The 12777-nt window shown below is 38.6% G+C and overlaps 1 protein-coding gene across 1 annotated transcript in view; it reads left to right on the forward strand.

Annotated features, from left to right (window-relative positions):
- The first annotated feature begins 428 nt into the window (after nt 1-428).
- LOC126162007 (nuclear fragile X mental retardation-interacting protein 1) overlaps nt 429-12777 on the forward strand; it is a 161119-nt gene continuing 148770 nt past the window's right edge. The window contains exon 1 of the mRNA XM_049918229.1: nt 429-1016. Coding sequence (XP_049774186.1) covers nt 531-1016 — 486 coding nt within the window. The 5' untranslated portion in view covers nt 429-530. The remainder of the gene's footprint in view (nt 1017-12777) is intronic.

A 12777-nucleotide genomic window follows, 5' to 3' on the forward strand; every position in this document is an offset into this window, starting at 1 on the left:
AAACAATGTTTGTTCGAAACAGAACGTTAGGTGAATAACAGCGTTCACGGTAAGGTATTTGCAATAATGTAAAGATAGTTTAGTTTGTGTACATAGATAGGCTTAGGTAAATAAATTGTGAAAATCTAAAGAATGAGATTGAATGTCTGTGACTACGTCTGGTGTAATTTTAACTGTGAAGACTATAATAACGAGAATAGTGCAGCGAAATCATCACAGCTTATCCTACTAATCGTTGTAGTTTCATAGAGAAGTGATTTGTTTGGTTCGTTCACTTTGGACAAATGACTACTCTACCATCCATAGCCCACTTGACTCCGCTGTTGTTTTAATAACTTTGTACGCAAGTGCAAGTTTAGTTTTATCTCTTTGCTTCTGTCGATCTTTGCGTTTGTTAAATGTTAACTGCAGTGATTACTTGAAAGTTGAATATCTTTGATACTGTGGTGTTTGAGAGTCAGGAGACGGAACAGTAGCCGAAGTTGACGTTTGGAAGATAAGGGAGGGAGTACGCGCAGTGTAAGAACCGCATGGGTTTGGCGCGTGGCAGAGGTAGAGGAAAAGGCAGAGGCGGTGTTGTGAAACCGAAAAGTCGTGGGATTGCTGTGAAACCACCACCGTTGCTTGGGCGTCCTGCTCCTCCCCCGCCGATGGCTTTGCGTCCGCGAGGTTTGCCGGTTCCACCGTTGCTCCCACGAATGAGACCTCCCCCTCCCGGATTGAGGCCTTCCCGGGGTATGCCAACTGCACCACTACCAATGTTAGGTCCTGGGAGACCAATCCATCCCCCCTTCCATCCAATACCTCCGCCCCATGTTTCACCGCTCATGCCATTACGGCCTCCCATGCCACCACCATCGCTTATAAGATCAAGAGGACCCTTACCTATGCATAGTGGTACTTATCCTGCACCAATGTCATCACGTGGGAAATTCGGCGGACAAAGAGGAGGAGTACGAGTAAATATTCCAAAAGGAGGCAAACTTAAAGGAAAAGGCAAGAAGAACGAGTTTGAGGTTTGTGCAAGATGTTATTTACTATTTGTTCATCATTTGCCTGGAGCTACAATATTTAACAAATAAAATATATAAAGTTTTGATAGCGTAATGCAGTTCTTTTTTTATTTGTGTTTATCAAATGTAAAAGCCTTGTGTTGCTACACAGCGCTCTACGGACGACTAGTACCTTCAGGAGACGTTTGTAAGACGTTGTTGTAGCTTAGGGTTTTTTTATTCTTAAAACAGAATATCATCTGTAGCATTGCACTTTTATAATATACTTATTGTTGTACTTTCGCGTGGCTTCTTTGAAATTAGCTTGATACTCAAATTTCGTTGTGGAATAAGTGCAATTTATTCAAGTCGCCTTATTTGTATATAATATTTCCAAATATGTAATGAATTATGTTCTCAAGATTACACAGTTACGTTGCATAAGGCTACAGTATTCCCTCATATTAATCCTCATAATTGACGCCATGTCTTGGGAGCCTTAATCTCCCTGTGATGATAAACAAGCACCATCTGAATCATAACTTGTTATTAGCGACTGGCAGTTTCAATCAGCGCCCCAGTAGTGGTGTGAAACTAACAGTACCTAAGATCATCTGCGGCTCATATTGAAGCTGGTAGTTGGTAGTAAAAAGATGAAACAGGCACTGTTATTTTTCAGCTACCGATACCACAGTATATTATGAATTCACTTTCTTTGGCTCTGTTGCTATGACTCCTGATCTTCACTGCAGCATCTAATAGTTATTTTGCATATTTTTTTCTTCATTTCCTTGAGTGCTGTCCTACTCCTGTACTAGTAATTTACTGGTGCCGAGCACCCAGTTGTCTTTCTGAATCAATGGAAATTGAAAGATAAAATAACAGATCCACTGATTGCAGTATCTCTGTCACAGTCTTTGGATACTGAATTGACCTGTCTTTCTTTGCTGTGAAATGAGTGATGATAAAGTTCCAGGTGAAATCACAGGTGCTGACCACTACTACTGTACTTTTTCATAAAAGAAATGTTACTCTCATTACTTTTGTGGATAATTACTTCATTAGATAGTAGATGTGAACACCACTCGGACTTCTGTCAACTCTAAAGTGAACTCATAGTCAAAGTTTTCCATTTGTTCGTGTATCTTATATTTGGTTTCTTTCCAATACATTCTGATTTTGCTGTCTGTTGCACTTAGCTAACTTTAAGATGTTTCAATACTTTGCATTACTTGGCTAATAGTTGTACTTGGAAAAGTCTAGATCACACAAATCAAATTTATTGGTGACTGGTTTCAGTCCAAAGGTGGACTATCTTCAGATCATACTCGAAAGTTTGTGTGCGGAGATGGATCCGTGTGTCATGAACTGCAGAAGCCTCCAGATGCTGTCAACTGGCCAATACCAATAAATGTGATCTGTATGATCTAGACCAGGGCTTCCCAATGTGTGGTCCACGGACCCCTTAGGGGTCCGCCGGCCCTTTCTACTTCAGGTCGTATTCCCAAGCAGCCTTTGTGGTTCATAAGTGAGAACGCATACACAGTTTAGTGCCAGAGAATGTGGCTTCTCTTATCGACTGTTTCGCAACAATACGGGGGTCGTTTGTGCGCTGGCTCACGGCGGGAGATGCACTGAAACCTTTTACGCATGTGTGGAGCGAGCTTTGTCGACCAATCACAGCACTCGCTGGCACGTATGCGGCCCCAGGCATCATTAAATCTTAAACTTGCTTTGTCAGTGCACTACCTATTTCATAAATCGATTTTTGACCTCCAAGTTGTTTTCATTCATCTCTAAACCAAAGACTATTGATACTTCGGGGGAGGGGGGTCACTGGGAACAGACTAGGGGTCCGCCATGTATTTTCGGCTGAAGAAGGGGTCCACCAGCTGAAAAGGTTGGGAAGCCCTGATCTAGACTTTTCGCTAATTACAAATCTGTTGCTGTTTATTCCCAAAATGTTTTGAAAAATATGATTTGGCCATCAGCTCATATAATGCCAATCAACATACTATCATAAAATAGCTGTTAATCATTTGTTAAATGTAGAAATCAATAATTTGTGAAACTGAGTCCATAAGGCTGTTGGCCGTTTGGAATTGCTTACGCACAGTTGTGCTGGAGGTTTTCTTAGGTAACTGCCAAGTGTCATCAGTTCACTAATAAATCAATAAGATACCAAATGCAGCTTTCAGACCTGAAGTATCATAATTATTGCTACACTAATAGTTGGTGGAATGTGCATTTGATTCCTTCATTTATTTAAAAGTAACATTTCCCAGTTTGACATATATCCTTTTTGTTGCCATAGTAGTTTACTATTTGGCCCCGCACTATTGTCCACAGAACATGACTAAAATTAAGGAAATAACTCATAGATATGAGAGTGTTTTATAAGTAAATAGAGACAATAGAAAACCAAGCACATTTGAGTGGAGACTGCTGTGCAATGCTTATGTATGTTCACTAAGTTCTTTTATATAAAAGCATTTTATTTCCCCCATGTTCCTCATTTTAGGTTTGTCTTCAGTGGTTGGCTCATTTACCAGGGATGTTGGTTTACTCATACCCAAATTACATTGTGATTGAAGAAATATGTGTATCAAAAACTTACATAAAGATCATTTATGACTCCAAATTAGTTGAATAGTTACACATGTAAACGTAAAGTAAATACATATCTATGTGTATATACTGCAAACCACCGTGAGGTGCATGGCAGAGGGTGCGTCCCATTGTACCAGTTATTGGGGTCTCTTCTCACTCAATTCACAAATGGAAGAATGATTCTTTGAATACCTCTGTGCATTCAGTAATTATTCTGATCTTATCCTCACAGGCGCTATGTGAGTGATACTTAGTGGGTTTTAGTATATTTCTAGGACAAACATTTAAAGCTGGTTCTTGAAACTTGGTCCCGAGTTTCTCGGGGTAGTTTTTCAATTTTCAAAAGTCCTCCAGTTCAGTATCTCTGTGATGCTCTCCCACAGATTAAACAAGCCTGTGACCGTTTGTACTGCCCTTCTCTGTATACATTCAGTACCCATTTTTAGTCCTATTTTATGCGGGTCTCATACGCTTGAGCAGGGTCGACCGAAGCATCCGATCCCACCCGTCAGCTTTGACCCGTGACGTAATGCTTTTGTGGTGTGTGACGTCACGATGGTGCGGAATTTACTTTGTGAGAGTGACGTGTTTGTAGGTGTCGTTTTGATGCGATCGGTGGTGCTCTCTGGTGGTGTGTTTATGGGTAGCGTGTTACGTGGTGTATGGGGTTCATTTGCGCGATAGCATTGCACGTGTGTGGTATCGGGATTGTGCCTTCAGCGGAATATTTTTCAGTGAGTTAACAATTTTAGTTTTGTTATTTTGACATTTTTGTAGTTTTTTTCTGTTCGTCGTGTGTGAATTTTGGTAAATTGCTTTTTTTATGTCTTTGGTAGGTATGGATATGACTGAAAAGGTCAACAGTTTTCAGTTGTCGGCGATGATGGGGGACAGTGTGTTGCCTCTAATAAAATTTCTTCAACTATTCAGATTTTTCGATGAAGTCGTGAAGTGTTCAGTATGTCGTGAAGAAATGAGGCTCATTAAAGTTCCGGTGTCTCGGACCAGGGACGGCTGTATGTGGAGATGTCGTAAGGATAAAAGGTCAACGGAAGTGTTTGATTCCAATTATGTTGGTTTGTTGTGTTTTTTGAGTTAGTGATGATTGTGGACATGGTTGTAGTTTTGGGTTTTATGATTTGGTATCGGTAGTTTCTGTTGACCTATATAGGTCTAGAGAAGTGTTCGAATCCTATGTGTGGTTGTTCCAGTATCGGGAGCTGCTGTTGACCTATATAGGTCAAGGGAAGTGTTAGATTCCAGTTTGTGGGATCAGGAGCTGCTATTGAGCTATATAGGTCAAGGGAAGTGTCCAATTCCAGAGGATAATGTGTTTAGTGGAATTTGGGGAGTTTTGTGATGTTGGTTTTTTTTTTTTCGGTGTTTTGTGTGGTTTGGCATGATGGTGTGTGTCTAAATTTGTTTATATTTACTTTGTTCCCACCCAAAAACCCCCAATTTCCCACACTTGTCTCGTTAGTTTCATTAGGTTTTTTGTGGAACATGTGTGTGTTGGTTTTTCAGTGTATTTTCGTGTTTGTGGTTATGTTTATGTAATGACGCCGTAGGCACCATATTGGAGTCGTGGTGTATGGTCGTTTCCGCCATATTTGTGACATCATGGGTGAAAGCAGACGGGTGGAATCGGATGCTTCGGTATTTCTTGGCTGGGAGGATGCAGCATGTTATCTTGGATGGCGAGTCATCATCAGATATGCTTACAGAAGCAGTCGCATAAGTCATATGTAAGCAACCTCATTTGTAGAACTGATTGCACTTCCACAGTACTCTACCATTAAACAAAGGTCTACCACTTGCTTTACTCATGACTGAACCTATATGATCACTCCATTTCATGTGCCTACTAAGTGTTACGCCCAGATATTTGTACCAGTTGGCAGACTGCAGCTGTGATTCATTATAGTCATAGGAAAATGTTTTGTTTTGTGAAGTGCATAATTTTACTTTTGTGAACATTTAAAGCAAATTGTATGCCTCTGCACCATTTTGAAATCTTATCAAGATCTGACTAAATATTTATGCAGCTTCGTTCAGTTAGAAAAATGCATCATCTGCAAAAAGCCTGATTTTATTATTAATATTGTTCTGGAGGTCATTTACAACATGAACAGCAAGGGTCGCAACACACTTCACTGGGGCACAACCCAAGTTACTTAACTACATCTGACGATGACTTGCCAGCCAAGAAGTCCTCAACCCAGTCACAAATTTCACTTTATGCCGCATATGATTGCGCTTTTGACAATAAGCGTAGGTGTGGTACTAAGTCAAATGCCCTTTGGAAATCAAGAAATACAGCACAATTCATACTTGTCTAGAGATGAGTTTATATGCTAATTTAAATTTCACAAGAATGATGAAGTGACCTTTAGTTTAACAGTAATGGAAAATTTGAGAGTTTGTTAAAATGTTACTTCAACTGCTGAGGACAATACTTCTTCACAAAGGTATGGTAGAATGTATCATAGCAGAAGAGAATACTAAATTGTATTTGTTCCTTGTAGGTTTCTGTTTCCTTTTGGATATTGTACCACTCACAACATTCAGTTAGCATACAAGTGTGCAGTAACATTTTTTGATTCTTCAGAATGGTTATATAATTCTTGATGGCCGAAACTAACTGTATTTCTTGTATTCCTGAGCTAAAGAATATTAAAAGTGTAATGCTTCTTAAATGCAACATTTTTTAGGAAGGACTGACCACGAGTTTTTGCGAGCACTTAAGTATTTCTTGAGGGAAGTCATTTTCCTGTTTTGGCTGCTTTTTGAAATACACTTTATTTCATGCATTAGCCATTAGCTAATTTCATCCCCTTGAGAATATTCAAGCTATCTCTGTGTCATTCCATGTCAAGTCAACTAGAGGTCCATAATGAACCATCTCCAGTTTTGTTAAAACTTTTACCACAGCTGCAGGCATATCTCAAAGGAAGTTCTGTAAAATTTTAGCTCAGCGTGTGTGGCACTTTGGACTCCAGAGCCATCAGCTCGGAAGTCATCCAGTCAGTCTGTATATCATCACAAATAAATCATGATGTTTCACAGCACTGTATAAGCTGACTGTATTCAAGGATAATTCTGCAAATTGATATTTAGTTTCACCTTTTGACACTACATTCAAATACAACATGGACAAGGTCAACACAGTAGCTCATTTACTAAAAGTGTGTGTGTGTGGGGGGGGGGGGGGGGGGTTCGACTTACTACACGTGTGCCACCTGTTTCAAACCATTTGTGTCTTAAGCATAAAACATTTTTTTTCATAAATTATGGCGCTGAAATAAAACCATGTGATAAAAATTTAGAAAAATGGGTAAACATTTTTAAAAGTATTGTTAACCCCATTGCCAGGGGGCAACATAGTTTGGAAATACGGAAGCGTCCGATGCCGTCCATCTGCATTGACCCATGACGTCACAGATATGGTGGAAACGACCATAAACCACTATTCATATATGGCGCATATAAAGTCGTTACGTACACATTATGGGGACGAAAATAGGGGGTTTTTGGGTGGGGACAAACTAAATATAAACAAATTTAGACACCCACCCTCATACAAAACCATGCAAAACAACGAAAAAAAACAGACATCACAAAACTCCTCAAATACCACTAAACACATCATCTGGAATCGGACACTTCCCTTGACCTATATACCTCAACAGCAGCTCCCGATCTCATAAATTGGGATCGAACACTTCCTTTGACCTATTTAGCTCAAAACCATCTCCCGATACTAATACCAACATTCACTGCCACACATTGGGATCGAACACTTCCCTTGACCTGTTATCCTTAATACATCTACACGTACAGCCGTCCCTGGTTTGAGGCGCCGGAACTTGAAGTAAGCTTCATTTCTTCACGACATACTGAACACTTCAAGACTTCATCCAAAAATCCAAATAGTTGAAGAAAATTAATGAGAGACAATGCACTGTCCCCCATCATAGCTGACAACCGAAAACTGTTGACCCTGTCAGTCGTATCCATACCTACCAGAGACATAGAAAAAGCAATTTACCAAAATTCACACATGACGCCACACTCGCAAACTAAACCAAAAACATCACCTAACACACCACCAGAGAGCGCCATCGATTTGAATCAAAACGACACCTACAAACACGCCACTCTCACAAACTAAATTCCGCGCTGTCGTGACGTCACACACAACAACAGCCTTATGTCATGGGTCAAAGCCGATGGGTGGGATCGGACGCTTCGGTCGACCCCATAGTTCATATTCCCAGAAAGTTGGAAAAAGAATATGAAATTCTTGCACTGTTTGGAAGGGAGCAAGGAAACAAGATTTTGGACCAACTAAAATCAAAAGTTTGACAATTTTATGAAGATGATGACTATAGCACGCTGTGTCATGGAGTTAGATTGTGTTTCTGTTAGAACTGAAGTGTGTTTCTGTTAGAGCTGAAGGACAGAAGAGAAAGGAGCAGGAATAACTCATTTTGCTTCCTGAAAGACCTATTTATAATCTATCGAGCTCACAATGGAGCTAAATTGAATTATCTAAATTCTGTGAATTATGTCCAAATTGTGTGTCTGTCATGTCTTCTGGAACTCATTAAATGTGTGTATGTACAATACAACATAATGTTAAGCTAATGATAGAAGTCCAGAACATGAATATTAATTGCCATGCTTTAAAAACTGTGTCTAGCTTAGAATCAAGAGTCTGCATGCTCCATCATTGTGAAAAATGCCCTGGGGAAGAAGTATTAGAACTATTTTTTGACAGATTCTTTCAAAGATAGTGATGCTGAAGGTACTGAATGCAAGCAGTGGGTCCACACTGACAAAGAAACATTGCACACAAAGCAGCTGACAACTGAAGATTTTATTTCTGAATCGACAGAAAAAATACTGAACCTTTCATGCTACCACTACACTGTGAAGCATCAGCACCACCATTGGAAGATGATAAAAAAAAAATTTGAAAATGGGACAAATTGTTTTTTCAATGGATCTTCCAGAAAGCTATTCATTTGTGGTGCAAGATGCTGTGCAATCCTTCCACCGGTAAAATAGCCAGGCCACTTTACATCCATTCATAGTTCATTACACAGGTGCTGAGGACATATAAAATTTTAACATTTGTATAATTGGTGATTCCCTCAGGCGTGACACTGTTGCTGTGCATGTTTCTTTGACAAGGCTGATTGAGCACCTAAAGAATAAAACAATGAAAATCAACTACATCTATTACTTCAATGATTGTTTTGGTGCTCAATACAAAAATTTCAAGAACTTCATAGACTTACGTATTTATGAACATGATTTTGGAAGCAAGACTGATTGGAACTTCTTTGGGACAAGCCATGGCAAATCACCATGTAAATGGTGGAAATAATTTTTGTGATGAGATGAGAATGTGAATGGTGGAATTAACTTCTTTTTCATTGGAAGGTTGAAGCTGAAATTGTAAGATTGCCTCAAGAAAAAAGATTTGAAAATGCTAAAACCAGGTCTGGGACAAGAGGCAGTCACCAATTTGTGTCGTGTGAAGAAAAAGGAATTCATATTAGCAAAGTTTCAAATGATACAGCATCTTTTATGATTAACATTGGCCAGTCTGTCACAAGCTGCTTCGGGGAAAAGGTTTTGAATCTCCAACCTGGACAATAGAGTATAGCCTGTATTTGTGACAGTAAATGGTGGATCGGAAATATCAGTGACATATCACTTGAACAAGATGTGTTAATAGACTTCGTGCATTATGAAGGTCCTGCACATTTGTTCTATTGGCCAGATAGAAAAGACTATTGCTAAGTTCCAGAGCAGCATATTGTAACCAACATTTCTGCCCCATCTGCAGCACTGATGGGATGGCAGTACAAGCTTCCTGGCTGAAATTTATTCAATACTGAAGAAAAATATATGTCTAGGCTATGGTAAGGAGCAACTCAATCTTGGGAACCTGATTAAGAACCCTGTAACATACTTGGGAATATGGCAGAGCAACCAGATTCAGGCTTGGCAACCTGTATGAGGAGACCCACCTGTTGCTGTTCTTGTGTGGCTATCAGATATGGCCCCATGGTGACTCTCGCTGATTTCATTAAACTGCTAATAGCAGAGCTGCTACCATTTTTGTTTTGTTTTTTTGTTTCTTCCTAAATTGATTACTTGACTACCACCATGGACCAGTGAAAGTACACATTTATATGGTCTTAAAAATGATTTCTCATGCATCCATTTACATCAAATACATGTTTACCACTCGAAAGTTGTTTACGTGTTATTCCTCATACAAAATATACATACTGGTACCTGATAGATAAAAATTTGCTCTTTCTAATTGAACTAGTCAGAAAAAATTGACTGACTGCCATTTTGAGGTACTTGACCCAGAACATTGGTCAAAGTTGATGGCAATATTTAAAACACCCGGTCTGGGTCCATATGTCTCATATACTAAACAAACTTTAAAGTTAATATTTATCATGTTATCTTATGTCAGCTGTCTTAATAAAAAGGAACAAATATGGTGAAATATAAATGATTTAAGCTGGAGATATCAATGGTTGAAACTGGGGTGGCAAGCTTACGATAATTTTCTTGCCCACTTTGCCACTTTGAGCAGCAGCTCTAGAAAATTTACTACCTCACTGACGTTGTCCATATTATATTTGAACTTGACACCAAAAGGCAAGTAGAAATACCAATTTTCAGATTTCTCACTACAATTGTCAGCTTATAAAGTGTTATTAAACAAGATTACTTATTCGTGATAATATGAACATTGACTGAGGGACCTCCAAATTCAGCACATGTTTATCTAAAACTTTACAGAACTTCCTTTGAGCTGAGCTGTGCCTGCAACAATGGTAAGAGTTTGAACAAAATTGGAGATAGTCAGGTGGGAATAATTTTTAAAATTGGCTGATTTGACATGCCTGTGTTACTTATATCACCATGGAACGCTGTAACTGTACATCATCTTATATTCCACATATCTGAGTGAAGTAAGCAACGTATCATGGCATCCGTAATAAAGATGTATCACAGTTGTAGTAGTTATAGCCCCAACTGTATTTTGTCATGTCTCTCATGCGTGTGAGCTGTGATGTTTGTACAGGTTGTGCCCATAATGATCACAATTGTAAGATATCTTTATTGACGATGCTGTCAGATGTTGCTTTCTCCACACAGATGCATGGAATATAAAATGTCATACAATTACAGTTTTTTTTTCATTGTGACACAAGCAACAGAGGCAGCTTGAAAACATGCGAAGGAATGATAGTAGCTAACAGCTAAAGCATGAAATAAAGTGATTATTAAAAACGATAAAAATAAAGAAAAGCAGCTTATGCAGGAAACTGACTTCCTCAACAAATTAACAGTGGCTGTGGACCCACCTATACAAAAGACTATTGATGCACTTTAAAAAGGTCCTAATCCAACTTTAATATAGAATTTCTTACAAAATTAAATGTTTACATAATTATCTCACACATGTTCTCTAGGCCTACTTTAAATGCTTCAGACAGGAAAAAACATGCTTGGGTGCAGATGAATATGGATCACTGAAGCAAGGAGTGTGGAAAGATGGAGTAATTGCTTGTATAAAAGTGAGAGCAGTTCCCACATCACTTAAACTCATCAGGTTCAGGGAACACACAATGCTAAGAAGTCAATTTATCAAAATATTGTTCCATAAACACAACACTCTGGCATGTACCCACGAGAGCATGAGGGGCCTTTATATCAACACTGGTAAAATGTAAGACCTAACATTCTTTTGCAAAATAATTGGGATATTTGGGCATCCTTACCATTTCATTTTTCTGTGTCAGACAAGCTGTTATCATACTCACTCTGCGCTTTTAGGCAGACTTCAGATAGTTCCCTTAGTCACATGACATCGCAGTTTATGTTGTATAAATGTTTGATAAATAACTGCTTAAACATGCACTCTCCTGTTTCCTGGGGCCTAATATTTGAGTGAAGCATTCAACATGCACTATCCATGACTGAACTTGTGTGACACTACTTATCTTAGTGATTTCTTTGTCGTGCACTGAAAAACTGCTGTAATTTGTGAAGTGAACAGATTTACTGGAGTAAATCCAAAATTACACTTTTGTCTGGGTGTTGCTTTCACTCGTGGATAACATCAAAATTTTCTTAAAAAGTGGGAAGCAATGCAGTTTAAATACATCTACCCTTACTGTTAGACTAATCTTGTCTTTGTGGACCTCACAAGAGTGGTAAATAGGGGCTGTAAAATATTCCTAGTTTTCTCACTTAAGATGAGTGTCTGCCAATTCAGTATTTTCATTACTTCCTTGATGCTCTCTCATGATTGAAATAAATGTGTGACTGTATGGGCTGCCATTCTTTGTGCATCTTAAATATCCCCTATCAGTCCTATTTGTTATGGGTTCTACAGTCTTCAGCTGTATTCAACAATGGATTGTGAGAGTGTTTCGAAAGCAATCTCTTTTGTAGACTGACTGTAGTATCCTACCAGTGAACAGAAGTGTACCACCTTCTTTACTTACGATTTAACTGGACTGATGTCACCATTCAATTTTATGTCCTCACAAATTGTTACATGCATGCATTTGTAGAAGTTGACTAATTGCTGTAGTGACTCATTGATATGGTACTATGGTTTCACATTTTCTCAGGTGCACTATTTTACATTTCTAAACATTTAAAACAAGTTACTCATCTTTGCATCACTTTGAAAAGTTATTAAGATCTGATAGGTTGGTGTGCAGGATTTTTCTCCCCCAGAAAATATTTAATTATAAGTAACTGAATCATTTACAGAGTGTTTGGACTTAACTGCAATTTCACACTTGTTAATAATCTCATTTCTGTAGTAAATCTGATTATACACAGTATTGCCATAAAGAAATTGACTGATGTGACAAGTATGTTGTTTTGGTAAGTGAATGGTTATCAGAAACTAAGGTGAATTATAGATATGACTCATGAAAGTTCCAATGTTATATCAGTTGGTTTGCTGGTTGCTGTGTTCACTATTTACAATTATCATTGTTGTATAACTGAAATGAAGTACCAGATGATACTGACAAAATTGGCATCTTGCATTAAATGTAGGTAAATGCAAGGTATGCTCGCTCATGTGATTCTTCTAAAGGAAGAGATTGGTCAAATG

The sequence above is a fragment of the Schistocerca cancellata genome, chromosome 2 (assembly GCF_023864275.1).
Source record: "Schistocerca cancellata isolate TAMUIC-IGC-003103 chromosome 2, iqSchCanc2.1, whole genome shotgun sequence".
Taxonomy (NCBI): Eukaryota; Metazoa; Arthropoda; class Insecta; order Orthoptera; family Acrididae; genus Schistocerca; species Schistocerca cancellata.